Source organism: Asterias amurensis, chromosome 18 (genome assembly GCF_032118995.1).
Source record: "Asterias amurensis chromosome 18, ASM3211899v1".
NCBI lineage: Eukaryota > Metazoa > Echinodermata > Asteroidea > Forcipulatida > Asteriidae > Asterias > Asterias amurensis.
In genome coordinates this window covers 5,179,028-5,203,178 of record NC_092665.1, presented here as the reverse complement: position 1 = coordinate 5,203,178, position 24,151 = coordinate 5,179,028, and the positions used below count along the sequence as shown (strand labels likewise).

The 24,151-nt window shown below is 39.7% G+C and overlaps 1 protein-coding gene and 1 pseudogene across 1 annotated transcript; one reads left to right on the top strand and one right to left on the bottom strand.

Annotated features, from left to right (window-relative positions):
* LOC139950938 (alkaline phosphatase, tissue-nonspecific isozyme-like) overlaps window positions 1-24,151 on the top strand; it is a 127,996-nt pseudogene that overhangs the window by 7,693 nt on the left and 96,152 nt on the right.
* On the bottom strand, window positions 7,055-7,736 carry LOC139951131 (uncharacterized). The gene has a single exon (XM_071949977.1). The coding sequence runs from the start codon at window positions 7,727-7,729 to the stop codon at window positions 7,055-7,057; it is 675 nt and encodes a 224-aa protein (XP_071806078.1). The 5' UTR covers window positions 7,730-7,736.

Below are 24,151 nucleotides of genomic sequence, written 5' to 3'. Positions count from 1 at the left end.
TCTAATTCTTTGATAACATTGCTAGGCGGGTTGGGGAGAGTTAAAATAAGAAAAGTAAGCTTAGATAAAAGGAGCGACTTTGTTACAGTAACTCTCCCCAGCACCGTTAGGTTACGTTTAGACCACTGCTCAATTAAACTTTTAATAGCAGAAATGACCTTGGTGTAGTTCAAATTCACCATACTAGCAAGATTAGTGTTAAAGTCTATACCAAGGGCTCTGAAAGAGTTTTCAGCCAAAACCCAGTCAACTTTGATGTGCTCACAAATCCCTTTCTTACGCCCTTTGTTACTACCAATCCAAACCGCATTAGTTTTGTCAATATTGACTTTTAAGCCAGACATTCTAGCAAAGGCCGCAAGTATTTCAAAGGACTTTTCAAAGGAGCCTTCTGAGCCGTCTAAAAAAAGAACTGTATCATCAGCATACTGGGAAAGTCTGAATTCACAACCGCTAGCCATTATGCCTTTAAGCACTTTGTCTTTTCGGATCAACATTCCGAACACTTCTGCACATAAAAGGAATAGGTAGGGGCTCAAACCGTCACCCTGTCTACAACCTCTTTCAATCTTAAAAGATTCGGAAAGAAAACCATTCACAAGAACGGAAGCTTTTGCCCCGCTATAAAAAACACTGAACCATTTCTGAATGGAAGGGCCAAAATTAAATTGTTCAAGGACCTTCAAAATGAAACTGTGTGAAACTGAATCAAAGGCTTTTTCAAAATCAATGAACAAAAACATACCGGGAATATTATTGTTTTCTGTAAAATTAAGCAAGTCGTACATCAGCCTAATGTTTTCTTCAATATACCGGCCACTAAGAAAACCCTTTTGTTCTTCATGAATAATGAAAGGAAGAGCTTTTTTAAGTCTATCAGAAATGCAAGAAGAGGCTAGTTTATATGAGGTATTCAAAAGTAAAATAGGTCTCCAATTTTTAAGAGATTGGCGTGGCTTGTCCCCCTTAGGCAACATCGTAACAATACCATACTGTTGCGTAGTTGAAAGACTCCCTGAGGAGTATGCATAATTTAAAGAACGCAACAGGTACCATGCAATATCAGAAAAGAAAAACTTATAAAATTCGAAGCTGAAACCATCCGAACCTGGAGATTTGTCATTTTTGCTCCCCTTTAGGGCATTTAGGAGTTCATGGTATGACAAAGGACCTTCCAGACTCTCCCGCAGTTTATCCGAGAGAACTGGAACTCCATTAAAAACAGAGCTCAAATTGCTGTCGTTCAAGTTTTCAGCCTCGGAATAAAGTTTTTTATAGAAAAGCCTAGACTCATTTAGGATTTCACAGGAGGACCTAGCATAAGTGTTGTCATCTCTGACAACAGAACTGATAGTTTTATTAATCATCTTGCGTTTTTCCATGTTCAAAAAATACCGTGATGGTTTTTCACCCTCTTCTATCCAGAGGGTCTTAGATCGAATAAGAACACCCTCCATTTTCTTTTTACGCAGATCAATAAGCTCAGTTTGTTTTGACTTAAGCTCTTCAGTGACTGTTAAGTCCCCCTGAGAAATTTGATAAGAAAGATTTTGAATCGCTGTCTCAATGTGGGACTCTCTCTTATTATTGCTTGTCTTTTTCCACGAAGCGTAAGAGATTGTTTTTGATCTAATCTCCAACAATAGCATTTCGAAAAAGAGCTGATCATTAACAGTAAAATGGATGTCATTTGGATGGATGTGAACCAAGTTGGAATGCAGATAGGGAAAGGCTCCATAAGTTTCTACAACCTTTTTAATAGCATTTTTAATTTGATCAACGTACACCGTATCAGAAAGAAGGGAATTGTTAAATTTCCAGTAACCTGGCCCTCTATCCATTTGATTGAATTCGAACTGAATGTCTATTAAGGAGTGATCTGTACGATACCCTGGCTTAATATCGCAACCGGTGACTTTAGAGTTCATTTCTGAAGAAATGAGAAAAAAGTCTAATCTAGACTGCTTCACTGAATCATGCCGCCTCCAAGTGTAACTAGCAGTAGTAGGATTCTGAATACGCCAGGGGTCAGTAAGATCATGCTCACCACAAAGACTGAGAACTCTTTTCTTTGCTAACGGGTTATTGATATTTACGTAGTTAATACAATCAATACTATCGTTCAAAACCAAGTTCCAGTTCCCACAAATAACCGTGTGGGGGTTATCAAAATTATTAATAGTATTGCTAATACCATCGTAGAAAAAAGGCTCATCCTTATTTGGACCATAAATATTAATCAAGGTGATGTTCATGTCACTCACTTCAATATGCAAAGCCAAAAAATTACCATTAGGATCGTTGCAAGACCTATGGACATTAAACTCGAAATTATTGTTAAACAAAATAGCCACACCTCTAGCATTGCTTTTAAAAGAACTAAAATAGCATTCCAGCCCCCATTCAGCTCTTACTCTGCACTCAATATTTTTTGTCCCAATGGACGTCCTGCAAACAATAAATGGAATGTTTCTTGGATTTCAAAAAATGCAGAACATCCCTCCTTTTTGTGTGATCAGCCAAACCACGGCAATTCATAGAGGCTATATATGGATAGGAGCTGGCGTTGATTTATATAAGTACTTTGACCGTTAATCATCTACAATCCTTTGAAATAGTAGAGGCAACTCAATAATAGAAAGAAAGCTGACATTCTATGTAACCAACACAATAGCCTTAACATTCTCTACATATCGTATACACGAAAGCTTTGACTGTACAGAAAAAAAGGTTTTACTAGTATACAAATATTGACTGCTTCGAGTGCTATGGTTAAAACTATGACTCCCGAGGTGATCCACGGAGCGTTCTATTTTCGCGAGGCGAAGCCGAGGGAAAATAGAACGCTCCGGGGATCACCGAGGGAGTCATAGTTTTTAACCATTGCACGAGTAAAAGCAGTCAATATTTGTTTTATAACACCCCAAACATTTCTAAAACCTGTATTATTATTATTAAGTTACAGACCTGAATGCTACAATCCACGGACGACGCGAACACAGATTGCAAACACTTTTACCTACTGTGTTGCATGTAGTGTCGGACAATCCGAAATGGTTACAGACTATTAATTTATCATCCTCGTACACGCAACGGACGTCTGGGTACTGCACGCCGTGTGCTAGTCTGTCGGACTAGCGCACGGCGCCATGTGCTAGTCTTCGGACTAGCGCATGGCAAACCGACGCTCTATCACACGGCCGTCGTCTAGCAAAACTAAGACATGTCATGTGACGCGCTCTAAACCAATGAGCAGGCACAATACTTGCAAGGGGTGTTATAATACTGAATATTTCCTCCTCCAGAGTTTTTACATTACCAAAACCCCCCCAAACCAGCAAAAAAAGGGCCACTGGCAGAAAAAAACAAAAACAAGGTTGGACAAAAAACCCTCCCCCAAACCACTAACCCAAACCCAACCCCACCCCCCATGGACCATAAAGGACCCGTGACGTAACTGATGAACCCGTCCAAAAACCAAAGCTAGATGGAATTTAGCCATAGAAAAGACCCCTGGGAACTCTGCAAATAAAAAAATAAGAACAAAGGGTAGCAATACGGAATGAAACCCACGTTTGACGCAAACCAGGCAGATAGGTAGAAAAACGAGGGAAAACAAACTACCCTAACCAGATTATAAGAAAAACCAAAGCAAAAAGAGACTAGACATTAGGTGTTTGTGAACAAACACAAAGCTGTTCCGTGTTCTTTTGCTTAGATTATGTGCTAAAATGACCAAGGAGCCTATAACTGAAAAAAAGTTTGAAATGTTGAATAGTGTCTTGAGTTATGATGCCACTTCCGGTTGACCCGAAAGTAGAGGTCGACATGGGGTCACGGTAACCTAAGGCTAATCTCCAATGCCCAAGGGGTCTAAACTGAAAAAAAGTTTGAAAATCGGTTCAATGGCACTTGAGATATGGTCCCACTTCCAGTTGACACGGAAGAAGAGGTCAAAATGAGGTCACGGTTTTTCCCAACAAATTTTAAGACCTAAGGAGTCTATAACTGAAGAATTTTTTTTAAATCGGTTGTGTAACTCTTGAGATATGGTCCCACTTCCGGTTAACCCGGAAGTAGAGGTCAACTTGAGGTCACAGTTTTTCAAAATTAATGTCCATGCCCCAAGGAGTCTTCACTACAGACAGTGTAAAAATTGGTCCTGCACTTCTTGAGATATGGTGCTGCAAGGATTTTCACTGTCAATAGAGGGCGGTATATAAGATGAGTGGTCCCTAGTTGAATAATGTAAAAACTTGCATTTGACTCAGTATTGTTTGATTTGGTTGGTTTCTTGAGTTCATGCCAGTATCTTTAGAGTCCATTGCCATGTGACAAACTACTTAATGATAAAATCCTTGTATTTGGTTGGTGGTTTGATGTTTGATCTAGTTCGAGTGGATTTTACTGAACTCGTAACCACCAAACTCTGCACCTACGATCACCATTTTCTGCTAAATGTGCATGCGCGGAATAAAATGTGCGAGCTTGGAAGCACACAAACAAAAGAAATCCCTGCTAAGCAGTGTATTTCGCTTGACGTAAGCGCAGAATTCACTGCTTCTTCTAAGCACTGAATCTTTGCTTCCAGAGCAGAGCACTACATTGGGCCCATTCGCACAAGATTTTTCATAAGGTTTATCGCGATTCAGAACCGCAATGCATTTTGGGAAGGAATATGGGGCGGTATCTACCAGTTTCTACGACTCGCGCTCGCAACGCCTATACCTTTGTGTGGGTTCAACAGCGCCCTCTCTTGAAATTTTGCGATTTGCGATAAAACCTTAATAAGCAAGTTCCCATCATGATAGGCCTGGGTGACTAGTGAAATTTACTAACTGGACTAGTCGCACCTCAAACCCAACTACGACACTTGTCAAGATAAATTACGGATTCTCAAGACTTGTGCGGCAAAGTGTTGCAAGCGCACGTTATATTATATGTTGCGAATAGAAAGAAGCAACACAACTAAGTGTTTCACCAGATAGGTAGTCGGGTCAACGTTTGAGCACGATTATAACAGAGTAGAGAAAAATAGTAGTTGCGACTCAAATAATAATTTGTAGTCGTGACTCAAACAATAATTTGTAGTCGCGACTTTAACACTAAAGCACACTAGTCGCCCCGGCCTACTTTTGCACATAAGTAAACCACGGGTATTATCCTGCGAATGCAAATCTAATTTTTAAGTCACTGTTGTTTTCGCAGTGAAAGTTTTGCAGGTCAACTGTAGTCAACTGTAGCATTTTTTTATTGGGAACTGTGACGCTCAAGAACGCATTCCTTGCTAAGCTGTTAAATACGCTTAGCGTAAGCACAATTTCATGATTACGTAAGCGCTGCGATTCATTCCCTTAAAAGCCATCGGCCCAGGACCAAACTACACTGAAGCTTTTTAAACACAAAAAGCAGCTAAATACAGCAAATACAAGTACAAGTTGTGATTCAAGGTATTCTGCTCATCTGCAAATTTTTTAAAGCAAAATAATTTGCCTATTGATTATAATAAGTAGCTCTATAACATTTAGCCACTATTCTGCTCAGTTTCTGCTTTTTTACAAAGCAAAATGTTTTGCCTATTTATTATAAGCAGCTCTATACAAGTGACCCACTCAACCACAAGAGAAACGTCAGAATAATAAAATCGCTGCTTTTGTATTCCTGCCAAAGAGTTTTTGTATGTCATGGTATAATTTCCGAAAAGAAAGCGAAATACTTGAGTTAGTTTAGGGTTATGGTCCCCGATTTCACCCGTAAAAGATTCCGAATCCCAGGCGTTCTATTTTTGTCGTCCACGCTTGTCGCCTGAAACGAACCCGGTCAACTCGGTCCCAAACTAACTCGGTCCCAGTCATACGTTGACAGTTTTTTCACTCATTTCTCAAAAACGAACCCGGTCAACTCGGTCCCAAACCAACTCGGTCCCAGTCATACGTTGACAGGTTTTTTTTCACTAATTTCTCAAAAACTACAACACCACAGCAAGTAATATTTTAAGGGAAGCTTTCAACTATCATCATCTTCAAAATGTTTAAGTTTAGTGTAATTCTGTGGACACCATGGTATGTCGTCGTCGTCAAAAACGTACCCCTATTTATATACGCACGTTCGTTAAACGAAAACCCTATGCCTCTGTGTACGTCCAGAACTCGGTTAGGAAACGAAGAAACAGACACTGCGCTGTGGTCCAGAACGTATGTAGAAAAACAAGAAAAAGAGACTTGAGTAGACTCCTTTCAAGAAGTCACAACTCATGATAGTTACATACTGAATTGTATTTACCATGGAGAATGGTTAACAATAACATGGAAGTGACTGCATCCAGTTATGTTCAAACGCGTAGACTCATCTCAAGAAGTCACAACTCATGATAGGTACATACTGTACGGCATTTACCAAAGAGAATATTTCGCAATAACATGAAAGTGACTGCATCAAGTTTACAAATTAAAAATTCAAATGAAGACCACGTGGTTAATTAATGACGAATTTTTACACTTTTGTATTAGAATAAAGCTTAGGTTCTAAGCTTCAATTTGATATATGATTTAACTATTTTATCCTAATACTTTAGGAGTAGGGGCCTAAACAAAAACGCTGTACAAACGCTATGGGGTTTGAGGCGGAAACAAAGAATAATAATAATAATAATAATAATAATAATAATAATAATAATAATAATAATAATAATAATAATAATAATAATAATAATAATAATAATAATAAAAATAATAAAAATCTCGACGAAAACAATAGCTGTTCCGACTGGATCGGAACAGCTAATTATATTATAAACCAAACGTGAACAGCAAATGAATATATAACTTATAGCTTATTTAAGGACCATACACCTCTGAAAAAGTTCAACACATCAAGATACCTTATTACTGGAAATGTAGGTCTGGATATGGCTCCACAATTAAATTATTGTTCGTGAAAAAACGATGTTTTTTTTTTTAGTAAAACTTGTGTTGAGCTCCCGTAGAGTTACGCCAAAAACCCGCAAAGAAACGCAACTTTGTTCCGCGGTCGTACAGTTTCTTCACCTCCGTTTTCATTTGTATCTCTCTGCTCTATCCTTCGCCGTGAGGTCGTCAACTACGAACAGGGGTAGGCCCTCCAATGCAGAGCGATGGGATTTTAGTACTGTAATTTTGTCCCTGTATGACAGCATTTTAACCAGAATATGGGCTGGCTTACCGGTTCTGTCTTGACCTTCTCGATGAGCTCGCTCTATTCTTGGTGCGTCGACCCAGTGGAACTTGTCGATTAGCAGGTCTTCAATTCTTTCGAGACAGTTTTCCCCTTCGACTCTCTCCATTCCGACAACACGAAAGTTGATGCGTCTCGAAAAACGTTCTTGTTTATTAATTTCGGACTGTTGGCGGTCTAGTTGGTCTCTTAAGGTGCCGACTTCTTGTTTCAAACCGCTGATGTATCCCTCCAATTCCGTTTTGTTTTTTTCGAGTGTGGTGATCCTCTCGCTGTTGAACTCGATGGAGGCCCCAAGTTGAGCCTCTAAAAGGCGTTGCCCCTCCACCAGTTTGTTAAGTGTAGCCCGGACGAAAATTTTGAAGTCCGATGAATCCGCTCCAGATTGTTTTCTGCTGTCGTCGATGTCCGGACTGTCCTCACCCGATGTAGCTGGGTTTGGCTCCACGTTGGCCGGGGCCCTCGGCCCTTTCCTCTTCGGTCCCATGGTCAAGCTGTTGTATGGATGTGTGTACATGCGTGTAAATGCGGAGCTCCGTTGGTGCACGTCTTATCTGAACGGTGCCATCAGTGCAAGTGATTTCATAGAGTTAATCATTAACTTATAGAGTTAATCATTAACTTATGTCAACAATTATTTTACTATTGTGACAAAAAATTTAGTATCATAATTTTATTGTGATAAACATTGTTTTATTATTTTGTTTGTGCAGAGGCTGCCGATTTTCACCATCCAGCGCTTGTCCCAAATGATGCAGAGACTCAAAGTGGAGAAGACGTCACTATTTACGCCAATGGACCAATGTCGCATCTTTTTCACGGGGTCCATGAACAGCACTACATTGCCCACGTGGTCAGATATGCTTCCTGGTTAAACTGCAACAATGGGGCGCCCTCTACTGGACCAAATTCCATTTTGGCTTTACTGTTGTTTTCTTTCGTACAGAAGTTTATAGATTGAAAAAGAAATTCAATGAATGTATTTTGTCCAGTTTGTAGCAAAGACAGCCAAGATTATAGTGTTTGAAAACAGTAAAACAAACAACCCAAAACATGACATCTTTTAACTTTTTTTACAACCGCTTAAACCAGACCGACTTTTTTCAGTAATACCACTTTTGAATCATACAGATAAAAAAAATAAAATAACGCCAGGCCTAAATGAGAACCTGGCTGGATACATTTTAGTTTAATGTTTGATGAAAATAAATCACTATAACAAATTACTTTGACATTTGAACCTGTGATCTTTATATTAACGTAGCCCTGGTGTTTCCTCGCCTTGTCCATGTACTTGTTCGCCGTGGTAGCCAGAGACCAGTGACCCGCTCTGTGAAAATGAGTAAAATTTCGCGCAATGCTTAGCGTGCAATGGACGGTTACATGTGGAAGGGGTCGTTGTGGAGAGATTCTTTTTTGTAACATTTTTTTTCTTTTCTACTTCTTCAGGATCTATATTTTCATGGTCAATATTCAGATAACTTAATTTTAGTCATGAAGCTATACAAACACATGATTTTGTTAAGTAAACGTACTTTTAAACGTCATTTGTGTCCTTTTTTATTTCTACATAGCGCGAAGTATCGCTGATTTGTATTCCTCGCTGTTTTGTCGTTCGGTACACCCCTACGTACATTATGGTATAATCGGAAACCTTTGACCCTCGCCTTTCCTAATATTAGAGGAGGTTAAAGCCATGGTTAAAACTAAAGCTGCACAATTGTTATACCAACAAAGGGCGTTATTTATAATACTCGGATGTTATTGTGGGCTTAGTGTGTGTGTTCGACCCCCCCCCCCCCCCAGTTTGTAAATATTATTTCAAATTTCAAACTGAGCTTCCGGGCACCACAGAGCCATCAGCTGGGGGAGATTAACGTGCGTGCAATTGTAGTGTGATTTTGTTTCTGTCTGATCAATTTTTGTCAATCCAAAAAATATATTTATCGAATGATTACATTTACATTTACCAATCACTAAAATCTGTAAACTTAAACAAACTAAAAGGAAGAAGTAATGCGCCACCATCCGGCTCGAAGTGCCCGATTGGTAAGCAAAGTGAATGTGTTGACTACACTAGCACACCGAAGTTAGTTTTGTTTAAATAAACATAACATTTTCATATTATTCGAGCAAAAATATTCACCTAATTGTTTCTATGACACATCATTGCCCCCTTGGCTCGAAATTCCAATGGTAGTTTCGCTTTTTATCATTGAACAGACATTTATTAAATTTTAAATTAAATTGTTACCTCAAACAAGGTTAAAAAAATAAAAATACATTGTCAATTTTAATGTATTTTGTCAGAACAGACTAATTTACAAGCACATAAAGCAACATAAGGCCAGTTGTGTATTGCATTTTACACGAACGTTTTACCAACTACTCAATATAAATTTTTGGTTTTTACCCATATACACCGATGTGTGTAGCACTGTATACTCAGTACTTTCCCGAGTCCTGTGAAAAAAATCACAGGCATTTTTACTCGGGTGGGATTCGAACCCACGACCTTTGCAATTCTAGAGCAGTGTCATACCAACTAGACCACCGAAATTGCCCGGTGGCTAGTGGCAGTATATACTTGACCGTGTACAGCTAAGTGAACTTGATCTCCACGGTGCAGGGGAATCACTGCACTGCTGCTCACTTGATGATAATCTGCATCGTTTACATGCCCTGTAACAATGGCGTTACTGTTCTTCCTAAGCTGGACATATAGGTAAGACCCACTTGATAATTTTAAGACTGAGAACATCAATACGTATACCCCAGGCACATTACACGTAAACGTGCCGTTATTCAAGTTGAAATCAGTCCCTTCCTCTGAAAACAATAACTCTTCAAAGGGCAGAGGACCCCATGGGGATGGAGGGTTGAAGTTGGAGTTCCTCACTGCAGTGAAGGCGGACCGTCGCGTACTACCTTTACCTGCTTCACCGGTCTGTCCAGCTGGTCCAGGTTCACCTCTCTCCCCCTTCAAACCATTCATCCCAGGCAGACCTTGAGGTCCTTGTTTCCCTGGTAGACCGACTCCTTGATCTCCCTTCAGTCCATGTTCCCCTTTAGCGCCTGGCTCACCAACCAGTCCATCTGACCCCTTGTCTCCTTTAGCCCCGGGTTGACCTACCTCACCAGGGGAGCCTGCATCACCTCTGGGGCCTACAAGTCCTTGACCATGGTTCCCATTAGATCCAGGGATTCCCGGTATACCGGCTGGGCCCTGGCAGCAAGAATTACACGTCATTCCCGAATCAGGTGAAACTGCAGCTGTAGCCACCAAGAACTGAACTTGCATAGAAGCCAAAACAATGGCCACTGCTATAGTAATCTTCATCTGTAAATTGAAAGACAGACGGAAAACAAACAATTACAACATTAATAGCAATGTTGTTTTTGTAGCTGGGAGGGTTGGTCATGTGTCAGTTGGTCCGAACTTTTTTTATGTATACGCCCGTAAGGTATTAGATTTGATAAAACGGTACATTATTTGACTAACCGAATTAAATTCTAAGTTTGATGAACTAAATCGGTAAATGAAGGGGTTGTTAAGTTTATTTTGAAATCACTTTTTTCAAAAGAACTGGACTTACAAACAAAGTTAGCTTTAATTAGTTGTAAGAATTACCCCCATTCTAATGTATGGTGTTTGTTTTACAGGAGCAGATAGACTAATGAACGAGTATGTTTAAGTTTAAAGGGGTAGATCCACTATTGAATATGTATTTTTCTCCCCAAAGGTTGTGAACTCTTGTTATTATGCTAATTTTGTAACTTGGTTTATGAATAGAAGTGCAGAGGTCGGTGCCTTCACTTGCCTTCGTACTTGTCGGTCACACAGACTGGTGTGAATAATTAGGTATTGTTGTGCATTGAAGGATTGAGCTACTTTGCATGAAGTTGTGGTATGCAATAATTTAGGGAGTGGCAGTAGTCTCACATAGGTTCTTATTGAAGAAGGATCATGAAATTTTGAGTGAGAGAAAGATAGAAAGAATTTGGATAGGTATTTGGAAGTGCCTATATCTCAACAGTGTCGCGCTACAATAACAACCTTTGAGGTTGTTGTTTTACTGCAATTGTAATGCTATATCAGAAACAGATTAGTCAGGCTGTTATTTTAAGCAATTGATTGGCAGAGAACTGAGGCGGCAGAGATCGGCAATTTGAGATTGGAAACAAGGAGAAAATCGTAAATTGAAAATGTGCTTATTGTTTTTGAGGATATTCATTCTAATTGAGCAGAATTCTTGAAACTTAAATTGTTCTTGGAAATGTGTATTTCATGCTGTATTAATGGGGCATTGGATTTGAATAGCTTTGTAATTTGAATACTCTGAATTTGTAGTTCACCATTTTTTTGAGAAGAATAAATCAGACAAAAAAATGATTTGAGAAGTGCATGTGTATTTATCAAAATGAAGGAGAGCATCAGGCATTATTGTATTTGTTTTAATAATTATTTTATAGATGGCCATGATGTTGAGGTGGGAATCTAACCCTCTCCTAGAAGTTTAAAGGGACTATACCCTCATGGAGTGAGAAGCGTTAATGGAAGTTCTGAGACGGACAAAAAGGATGGCAGGAGAGTCTATGACACGTGCCTACATAAAGTGTTAGAAGAAGAGTGGAGCAAGACATTTGTACCGGAGGACAGTTTAACCTTTGGACATTTTCACGGTGGGCCAAATTTATTCACCCAATATTTTGAACATTTTGGTCGGAGTTGAAGTCAGAGTTGAAGTCATAAGCTTTATTTGACAAGATTGAGACGAAGTGTTTTGAGTTTACTGATTAGTTTCCGTAGAATCAAAGATATAGTTATTTAGTGTACTTTTTCCAGAAATGGGGCAGTTTCCCCAGTTGTTGTAAATAAATGTAAAATAAATGTAACTACAATATCTTGTCGAAGAGACTTTTATTCTAGAGTTAGCAAACTGTCTTTCGCGTCACCGTTGCATGGGGTTATAAACTGTGACATTAGATTTCCAAAATGTTGTGGTCTTTTTGAAAGCAACTAAATGGGAACGCCTTTAGATTGTTAAAACTGTTTATATTTGATATTATTGTCAACAGAAGTGTCGTTGCCGAACGGTTTAGAGCACCGAACTGTGGTGTTTCTGATCAGCAGAGTGTGGTGTTTCTGATCTAAAGAGTTAGGGTCCGAATCCCGAGCAGTGACACTTATTGCTACGTCCTTAGGAACGTAAAGCCGTCGGTCCCATGTGTTGTGTATAACGCATGTAACAGAACCCAGTGCACTTATCGAAAAGTGAAGGGGTGCACCCGTTGTTGGCTGCTGTATACGCCGTGCCACCTTGTAACTCCTTCTTAGGTGCTACATAAATGGTTCTCATCGAGTTCTTCGAGTTCATCACTTCAATAAATTATCTTTCTGAAAGTTGGTAAAATTATACTCAGCGCCTTGAGTACCTTGTTGGTAGATACGTGCGCTAGATAAGACTTCGATGTCATTATTGTGTATTATTCGTCGGATTGCCATTCTACGGGTGCGAATGATAACAGGTCTGTTGTATATAATTTGGTTTGCGCCTTAACACCATGTGTGTATCTATTTGGCAGGTAGAGTTTGTTCTTAGATAACTGTCTTGCTTAATGCTACTACCGCGGAGTAGATTGTTCGGGTGCTCGGGAGACTTATCAGTTCTTAAAAGAACTGTACTGCTTATTAACTATTACCTGGGCGGATGGAATAGAAATAGGCTGGGACTATTATTTTAGCGTTTAGGATCGTAATTAACTGTACTACCGCGGAGTCAGTTCTTGGGTTGCTCTAGTCATCAGGAGACTGACGATGACTAGAGCAACCCAAGAACCATGGAGGTTGACTTTATAAATGAATTATATGTTGTTACTTTTGAAAGACCAATTTGAGACATCACAGTTTCGATCCATAAATATGATACCTAATACGTTACTCGGCGATCAGTTGGTGTCACTTGGAGCCACTCAGACAAAAAAACTGACTTGAAAAACAAATTTTGTCAAAAGTGGAATGTGAACCTTGGACCCATATTGTTTCCACATCCATATTGTTCACGATTTACCTTTTTCCATCAATGTTTAAAATAGTTTTTTTTTTACTAATGTTTCGCACAAAATAGAACTAGAAAACATTTTACTGAGAGTACAGAGTAAGGGTAGAACCGAGAGTAAAGCTAACTTAATTCAAAACAAACCACAATTGTTTTTATATTTGCTCCTTTGTTAAGGCTGGCTCACACTATGACGATAAGGGGGTACGGCATGCTACGTTTAGCTGCGAATAGCAACTGCGAGTTTGCCGCCATTCATCGTGTGTTGTCGTCAATTGTCGCTGACGAATCCGCTAGAGACCGCAGACGGCTGCAAAATTAGTCGCGTTCGTCCCTACTATGTAAGCCAACCTTTAATAAGGCTGGCTTACATAGTAGCGGGGCAAAAGGCAAACGGAAAGTGGCGACCGTGAAAATCCCAAGACGTTGGCGGCAAAGTAAAGGCAAAAAGCCCAAAGGGAAAAATCATAATTAGCTGACGGGGAGGGAACGACCTTCAGCGACAACAGGAAAAGGGTCACACGGCTGGCAGCGGATTGGGTGGCGGCAAGGAACGGCGGCTGATGAAGGTGGGTTGTGGCGACGATGACGTGACTCGTTTGCCGACATCAAACCGTCTGTGTGTGGGTTGTATAACAGTCGAATTTGGCGTTCCCACTCTTCACAATATTCTGGTCATCCAATCATCAGACAACGACTACCAACGAAATTGTGACGACCTCAAAACGACAATTGACCACTTGCACGCGCGTCACACGCGGCGACTGATGCCACGCTCACCATGTTGGTGGGCAATAGATTTACGTGTAAACGCAGAGTCGCCGAAATAGCGCACTTCTCTGAACAACACACGTTGACATTGACCACCAAAATGGCGCCTCAAAGATTATTTTGATGATGACGTCAGGTGAATTGGGTCAATAGGCGGAATCGCACGGCATGAAAATGTCATGCGACTGATAATTGCGGCCGTCTGCGCCAAGGAAATGAGGGTTACGTTCTCCAACGAAATCTGAATGCAATCACAATGATTTTTTTTGGCTGTCACAACTTTGCCGACGGACACGATTGATAATTTCGACCGTCTTCGGTCGCTAGCGGGTTCGTCAGCGACAATTGATGGCAAAACACGTTGATTGGCGGCAAACTCAAAATTGCAATACGCAGCTCGACGTTGCTTGCCGTAACCCTTATTTGTCATAGTGTGAGCCAGTTAGCACCAGGCCGATGACTTGTTCGACCCCAAAAAACAGGGACACTGTTGTCGAGATAATACTTTTGAAGAAATCGTTGACAAGACTTTAGTTTTGAGATGACCTCGTTTTCAAAAGTGATGATTTCAGCGCAGCTATGCATGCAATAAATTATCGGCATTATTTAGACCTGTTCTTACTTCCTGCGAACGCGAATGGGATAAGAATGTTTAAACCACACCCCTGTTTTTGGAGGGATTGAACACATTTCAACTGATGCGAATTAAACGTTGCGATTTTGTGACGTCAAAATTTGTAAATATTCGCATGCGCATTGCAGGAGGTATGAACAAATATTTTTCGCTTAAAAAGCTATACATCATGGCAATAACGGCAATATCTCGCAAAATGGCAATATAATGCCTTAAAAAAGGGTACTCAGTTGCCCTGGTTAAACAGAACAAATGTCCCTTTAACCGTGGCCCGCCACGGTTAGAGGATAAAGGGTAAAGATTATCTTAAAACCTTTGGAGCAGGCGATACACTCGTCTTGCCTCGGTTATTGCCCCCTCGGTTTCCCAAAAGACCATCGACATCTTATTCTAGGGTACATATCTTGTACATTGTTCAATCTGAAATAGTTTACCTAATTACTCTATATAAAATAATGCAACGGTCACGTCAAACAATGCAGTGCCATACCTTTTTGACCGTAATTATCTTTAAACAATATGTTTTAAACGAGCAGAACGTCAAGCGCCGTTTATGTCAATCCAGTGGAAAAGAACTTGAAGTCAAATTTTTGAACAAGGCATTGCACTGAAAACCTGCGTAAAAATTGCCTCGTCCAAAACCACCTGCAAGTATAAACGCGAGAAACAAAACCTTTGAGGCAATTACGGCATGGTTTCAAAGGGAGATGCAACTGGGTGCACATGTTTGTGTACAATCACAGTATCACCACAGTTCACTAAGATGGCAGAGCTTTAGGAGAGAGGAGACCTAACCACTGCATGAGAATATCAGCTGCATCGAGTGGTGTCCCTTTTGGAGCAAAAACTGCAACCACATTGCAATTGGCTAACCTTAAACCCACTACTTGCATCTTGAAGCCAAAGCTTGAGTCCGGCAGTAGAATGAGGAACACTTACCTTGATGATGTGTTCTTGTAGTCCAAACCTTCTCAGTTCCTCTCTTCTGATGTAAAGTTGTTATAAACACTGCTGCTGCTGCAGCGCGTTTAAATACTGCTGTATTTCCATTTAAGTGCTCATCAGTCTACTTCGGGGTTTGATTGACAAGCGATGAGCAGCCAATCAAAGATACGTGTTAAAGTCACTGATTGAATGCAGTGACTTACTCTACCATTGGTTTGGACGAGGCTGTATGTTACAATTGTGGGTGAACACCGTGTAAAAGTCACTGATTTATGACAGTGACTTACTCTACCATTGGTTTGAATGATACTGTATGTTGAATGGATACCAATGGTGTAACACTCTACACTACATTGTGTATGTGGTAAAGTCACTGATTTATGGCAGTGACTTACTCTATCATTGGTTTGGATGAGGCTGTATGTTACCAATGGAGATCAATTTGTACACGCTTTAATGGTATGGTGTTTTTACATGCATATCCGCCCTACTGGGTTGCACTGTGTGATTGCTTCCTGAAGTTCCTGGCCAGTTTCCTTCTATTTCCGCTCAATTGATGTATTTCCCTGATGATTGTGAGTTAAAGTGCAAGTTTATTATCAAAGAAATAACTGTGTACGCAATATAGAAACTGTTCAGATGGTTCTCTTTCGTGCTTCGTTAACCACTCTTTTCACGTATGGTTACGAACACTAACTCAGTGTTTTTTTTCCGAAATCGAAATGCAATGACAATGTATTTAGTTGAATGCGCCACCAACAGAGCAACGTTAAAGGCATGGACACCATTGGTAATTACTCAAACTAATTGTTAGCATAAAAACTAACTTGGGTATGAGCATTGGAGAGATATAAATAAGATAAACAATGTTAGTTAAACGGCTTTCTCTGAATAAACCTAGTTTTTGAGAAGAAGTAGTTTTTCTAATTGTTAAGGTCTCAATCTCAAGGCATCTGAAAGCACACAACTTGTGCGACAAGGGGTGTTTTTCCAATTATTCTCTTGCAACTTCGACTACCGTAATTGAGCTCAAGAGCTCAAGGGTAATTTTAAACTGATTTCCTATTGTATCCCTTTTTTCAGAGTCTACTACAACTCACTCGCACAATGCTTTTTAGGAAACAAGAATGTTCAATGGAGCAGAAACAATCATATGAACACATTGCGATTTGAAATGATTTACTATTTACAATTTGTTGATGAGACTGAAGTCATTTTGATTATTAAAGGACTCTTGTTTAACACGTAAGGCAGGATTCCGCCTTGGGCCGATGTTTCATGGAAATCTTTCCCCGTAGATTCTGTCCCCATTTTGGGCAGGTGTGTGTCAGGAGATTATGTCCTCCCAAAATCCCCCCCCCCCCTATACGGCAAACTTGTTACAAACTACTTGTGGTAGCGCCCTCTGTTAAATCACCCTGACTCAGCCCATGTTATTCCCAAACATGGGAAAGAATCTCCAGTAGCACTGATTTCACTGAGACCCCGGCAACCCATCCGGGCGCCTAGTCCTGGAGAATTGCGCGTGGTACTTGTAGTGGCAGGAGATTTCTGTCCCTTGGAGCGGGTTTCCTCCTCTTACAGTGAGCGGTGACCATAGTCGTTTCTTAATTCTGAAAGCACCCTCTTTTGATTCAATCTGCTTTAGACCATATTACTATCAGAGTCTCCGAGAAAATCAATGACACTCCGGCTCTTCGTTAACTGCGGCCCCTACCAGTCTGGGGAAGACAGGAGGGGCCAGGTCATTTCGTTTGTTTGCAGTTTTATGAAACCATTCCCTGTCTACTTCCTACTGACAATAAACATTGTCTCCCCTGCCTTCGCCCCCCACCCCTCTCAATGTTGAGTGTGACGCAGAATACTGGCAGTAAGAACCATCATTGAAAGGGGGCGGGGGGGCAATGGCCCGGATTGTAGTCTGAGTTACAACACCGTACACTGTACGTTTGTAGTAAATTGAAGCAAAAGAGGGCGCTTTGTAATCGAGCACACACACAACCAATGTCCGGATCTGCACACACCTCACATTACGCATTTTTGATAAATTATACATAGAGGGCGCTTTGTAAATATATTTTCATTACAACACAGGGCGCTGTGGCCCTCTATGTGTATTTTCTTACAGTTTGCCGTATACATAGGGTGCGTTCGATAAGCCCTCTCGTGGTGACGGCATGCACCTCGGGTCACCCCAAGTGACCCACTCCACAAGCAGGGCACTGGGGGCTGACCCGGGTGAACCCCTGGAATGACGTTAAAGCTATTAGAACGTAACGGGGGCAGACCGGGGTCGACCCAGGAAAGCTAAACGAACTCCCCATAGATTGCAGACTGGGACCATGTCTTTATCCGCAAAGATAAAGACAGGTACCTGCTATTCAGATACAATTGGATACAATGCTATCATTGGATAAATCAACATCAAGTCGAGCTCGAGCCTGCCCAGTGATTTCTCTCTAGATGTTCCGATCCAGCATGCAGGAGCGTAGTTCCTCAACGCTGGCCAAGCCGGTGTCTCGATTAAGGGTGTCTACGAAGGAGAGACGTCTTAAGTTTGACAAATGCAGTGAATGCTACCGTATCTTGGCTTGGTTTGATTTGTCTGAGGTAACCTCAGTCGACCAATCAAAACACAGATATGGAAAGCTTACTTTCGGCCACCCGCATGCTATGTGTCCACGTGTGTGGTGTATGTATACTAAACAGCTCGTATTCCGAAAGATTAAGTCACAATCAAAGAGGAAAATTATATTGTCCAAGTTTACAATAAAATGGTGTATTTTTGTTGGTAACCTTCTTACAGCAAGATTGGTTTCATGCCGTTTTGACAGGTAAACCATGTCGCTGTAGAGAAATGTACCTTCCACTCTTTGACATGTTATTCGGCAGCATCAAATGTTTTATACAGAGGTAGTTCAAAACGAATACCCAATGTTTCATCTGCATTAAAAAAAAGCTCTCTCCTGTAAAAACAAACAAACGCAAAACTACGAGGAAGAATTGTACACTTCACCATATCGAGACGTGTTCGGGAAAAATACGGCACAAAAGAAATGTCTTCCGGTTACTTGACAACGCTGTATCCTTTTGATCACAAGTTATCAAAAGTTTAACATAATAAGTATTGTTCATACACCAATATATCAACAGAAATACCAGTTTTTGTTTTGTTTTTGTTGCTTAAACAGGGTACAGCTCTATTCACCAATTTAACATTGTGGGAATTCAAAATGGCCGGCGAAACAGGCGGCCATCATGAATTTTGTCTTTGCAGTCTTTAAGTCTGTATCACGGAAGGTGACCTGCTTTTGTTTTTCTTTACTGTTTGTTAAACTGTCCTGATTTATTTTCTTGTAATCCATTTTTTAAAACTTTTTTTGGGGAAAAACAAAATGATTTAGAGTCGTCATCAAATACTTCATAATGCACCCTTGGAAACCAACCTTGGAAAGAAGACGTATTAAATTTTCCCAAAAATGTGATCAACTCAAAAAGAAGGATAAACTGATACTTATAGCAATGTAAACGTAACATTACAGTTTTTAAAGGTTTTCGTCACAATAAACACGTTTAGAAAATCACGCTTTAAAATATAACGTCTGCTATCAAACTAATTGTCATACATGCATTAAAATAACTGTTGATTTGTTATATTCATCTGAACAAACTGCCCCATCTAAACACAACTAACTATTGTTTATTCTATTTTGAAACACATTAAACGTTGTCTAAGACATTAAAACGTTTCCGTGCGTGTTATGCTTGATTTAGATTTGGTTCAACAGGACTCCTGTAAAAGACTGTAATGGTCAGAGTTACTATATACTTGACCGTCTACAGCTAAGTGAACTTGATCTCCATAGTGCAGGGGAATCACTGCACTGTTGCTCGCTTGATGAGTACCTGCAGCCTGTATACCCCCTGAAACAATGATGTTACCGTTCTTCTTAAGCAGGACATACCGGGTGTCTCAAAAAAAACTATACACTTTTGAAATGGCTGCCGAATAAAAAACAAACGATTCTGGGGGAAAAATGTTTTTGTTTATGGATAGCTTATGGTCTCAACTTTCATATGACACCAAAGATTCATAAAATAATTCATGGCTGGGTGAACACTGCTCACTTTTGTGAAGTGTTTAAAATAAGACTGCGCAGGAATTAGCCTTCCAATTTGAGAGCTTACAAAATTGAGGGTGATGTAACAAATTCATGCTCAAATACGATCAGTTTTGGTTTGCTGAGTGAAGTTTATGGTTTGTTAAACCATTTATTTTATGTTCATAAGTGAACAGGAAATGCATTTTTGTTCTTGTGGCATTGTAACTTTCCCCGGTAGACTCAGTGGTGTATTCATGTGAGTCGCGATGGTGTGATAGTACATGTAGCAATTTCCATGTTACAAACTGTGTTTGTTTTTTAACATCATTCTGTGACTTTGAATAAAAACCTTCATCCCGCATTTCAGTTATTGTAAGATGAGTTGAACATTTCATTGGTTTTCTTAATAATCAGATGGGGATTATGTACAAAGATTGTTCAATGGTACGTTTTTTGAAAACAGGAATGTCAAAGATGTTGGCTACTTATTCTTCAGGTTACCCATTAACCTGAAGTAGCTGAAATCTTTGATTGAATTGTGTAAGCTAAAAAGGACTTCTCTCACAAAGGGAAGGCTAATTCCTGCGCAGCCTTATTTTCAACCCTTCACAAACGTGAACATTGCTCACCCAGCCATGAATTATTTTCGGACTTTATGGTGTCATGTGAAAGTTGAGACCATAAGCTATCCATACACCTAAACCTTTTCCCCCAGAATCACATACTTTTCATTCGGCAGCCATTTCAAAAGTGTATAATTTTTTTGAGACACACGGTATAGGTAAGGCCCACTTGGTGTTTTAAGACTGAAAACATCAATACGTATACCCCAAGCAGGCACATTACACGTGAACGCGCCGTTCAAACTGAACGGGTTAACCCCTGGAATGAAAGCTATTCGAACGTACATGGGGTCGGGGTCGACCCAGTGAAGCTAAACAAACGCAGCCTAAGATTGACGTCTGGGACCCTGTCTTTAAAGACAGGTACCTGCTATTCAGATCCAGTGATTCCATTGGATACATCAGCATCAAGTCGAGCGCCATGTGGAAGCTCGAGCATGCCCGAACATGCCCAGTGGTTTCTCTCCAGATGTTCCGATCCAGCATGCATTAGCGTAGTTCCTCGGCGCTGGCCAAGCCGGTGTCTCGATTCAGGGTGTCTACCAAGGAGAGACGTCTTAAATTGGATGCAACCATCTTCGGGCTTGTTTTGATTTGCCTGAGGTAATCTCGGTCGACCAATCAAAACACAGATATAGAAAGCTTACTCTAGTTTCGGCCGTCTGCACGTTGTGTTTCCACGTACGTGGTGTATATACTATACATACAATGTGCATGAACTTGCATGTAATGTTGGTGTAGAATTTGACCGCGTATCTTTAGGTAAAAAGTGAAAAAACACGCCAGTTTGGAGGCCGGTCTATGGTGTTTTTCACGTGTGAACCTCGAAGTGTGATGCAGGTATTCAGGCTACATAGGGTACGTTCGACTGGCTGCCCTGGGTCTAGCCGCGGTGCTCACTCGGGTGATCCCCTGACGAGAGCTAATAGAACGAGCACACTCCACAAGCAGGGCACTGGGGGCTGACCCGGGTGAGCCCAAGGAATGGCGATTCGAACGTACCGTGGGTAGACCGGGATCGACCCAGGGAAGCCAAACGAACGCACCCAAATGTTGTTGGTTGTGTACATGTAGAGGTGACAAGGGTTAAATTGTTCAGGGTTTATGTCCAATTCGAAAGTGCGTAAGTCAGTCAATCCATGTGCTTTTGAATGAGGCACTTGGACCGATTTGCTCGACCCAACCGGTCTCATCTAGCATCACTGGGAAGGGCTGATGAGCTTGTAAAACTTATATAATTCATGACTATAAGAAAATAATGCTTAACATTACTTAACTGTGCGGGGCAAGCTGTTGTATAGCAATTATTATTATACCATTGTGTCATTTCAAAAAACGTGCTCTGAACTATTTGACATAACAACTTGAGTCTGATGATTTCAATGTTAAGGGTTCGGATACTTTTTTTGTAGGACACAAACACACTGTTCACTGATTTACAATAAATTTGCACTGTCTGAAGAAATAACGGTCGAAAGTTTCCCTAAAACTATTACTTGCAGAGGTGCTGTAGCTTTCGACAAAATGAGTTAAAACAGTGTCAGGAAAATTATTTCAGATTGTAAATTGTATTTACCAATAACTGTAGTTTATCATCCAGTGAATACTCAAAACACAAAAACCAAAACAATCAACTGATACGACGTCAATGTTCATTTCTTCAATGTATTTAAAACATTGAAGTGGCACCTGACTATTTCTAAAACTATGACATCGATCTTAACTTCTCATACAATGGATACTAGTTTATTTATATAAAAATCTTTTGTAGAAATATATGTATCAATTAATATGTTATGCATTATAGTGTTAATTCAACATCAATAATGTGTTTTTGACGACCTGTAACGTTAAACGTTTAATAGGCAGTGGACACTATTGGTAATTACTCAAAATAATTATTAGCATAAAACCTCAATTCGGAACGAGTAATGGGGAGAGGTCGATAGTATAAGACATTGTGAGAAACGGTTCCCTCTGAAGTGACGTAGTTGTCGAGAAAGAAGTAATTTCCACGGATTTGATATCGAGACCTCAAGTTTAAAATTTGAGGTCTCGAAATCAAGCATCTGAAAGCACACAACTTCGAGTGACAAGGGTGTTTTTTCTTTCATTATTATCTCGCAACTTCGACGACCGATGGAGCTCAAATTTTCACAGGTTTGTTATTTTATGCATTTTATGTGTTGAGATTTACCAAGTGAGAAGACTAGTCTTTGAAAGTTACCGATAGTGTCCACTGTCTTTAATTTTACTGCCAACGGCACTGTTCTGTAGTAAGGGAGATCAATATAAAATGCAATATTGTGTAACTAGCTCGTACTCCAAAAGTGAGGAAAATTATATTTTCCAAGTTCACACTATAGTTCCGAATATTTTGTCTTATCTTGATCACTTGAATTTTTTTTTGACTTGAATCATTGAATGAAAGGCGTAAACACCTAGTTCTTAAATTTGCCAAATCTTTGCTCACTTCTGATAATCATCGCCACCTCCTCCCCCCAGAACGTAAATCTAATTATTTTTCAGAGCATACTTTAAGAAACACCAGGCAATTGGAACACCTTCAGATAAAAACTCGCCAGTCCACTCAATTCTCCAGATGCTTAACTCAATCAGTTTATGATAACAGCTCCGTTTCATTTCCTTTGTGCTCATGTTGTGTCCAAATCTCCTTTGTTTTAAACTCCCTTGTTTTGTTTATATTTTGTGTCCACAAATCCCCCCTCATGTCTATTGCTGTTTTCCCAATTCCTGTTTGTCTGTTTAACTCTAGTAATATTTGTTATACTATTGTTTTATCATGTAAACTTGTACATATGTTCTTGATGTAGTTTTGTTGTTAACTAAATGCAATTAGTCTATGACCTTTTTTTGGTCTTGTATTTTTATATAAAAATAAACCAATATTGAATTAAATTGAATTGAACACTAAGATGGTGTATTTTGCTGGTATACATTTTTATAGCAAGATTGGTTTCATTTTCAATTTGACGGTTAAAGCAATCACTGTACCGAAATGCACATCCCTCTTTGACATATTATTGTGATATCATCACATGTTATATAAAAGGTGGTTCAAAATGAAACCCAATGTTTCATCTGCGTTAAAAAAAGTGCTCTCTCATGTTAAAACGAACAAACGCAAAACTACGAGGAAGTGTTAAATATTTCACCATATCGAGACGTGTTCGGGAAAAGAAGACACAAACGTCTTCCGGTAACTTTACAAAGCTGTGTCCTTTCGATCACAAGTTATCATTAGTTTACTAAAATAAGTATTAGTTATTAACAAAGATATCGTCAGAAGATATTGTTACCAGTTGTTTTGTGAATTATTTGTTCTTTGTTGCATCAACAGGGTACAGCTTTTTCCACAAATTTAACATGTTTGAATTAAAATTGCCGGCACAATCGGCAGCCACAATGACATATTAGTCTAAGTCTGTATCAAGAAATCTAAAGTTACAGTTGTTTTTATGTACTGTTTAATAAACTGTAAGTTTTTTGTTGTGTAGTTTCATTTTGCATTTTATGAAAAAATGAAAGCTGTAGAGTCGTTTCAAGGACTTATCATTGCACCCTCGGACGGAATTACAGGCTGCAGAAAATTCAAACTTTCCCGAAAATGTGATAAACTCAAAAAAGGATGAACTGATACTTATAGCACTGTTTACGTGACAAAAACACGTTGAAAGTTTTTGTCACAATACACGTTTGCAAAATCAAGTGTTCAAATAAAACGTCTTTTCCATAGTTATTGTCCTGCAAATAATAAAACAATTAATAATGAAGAAATTTTAT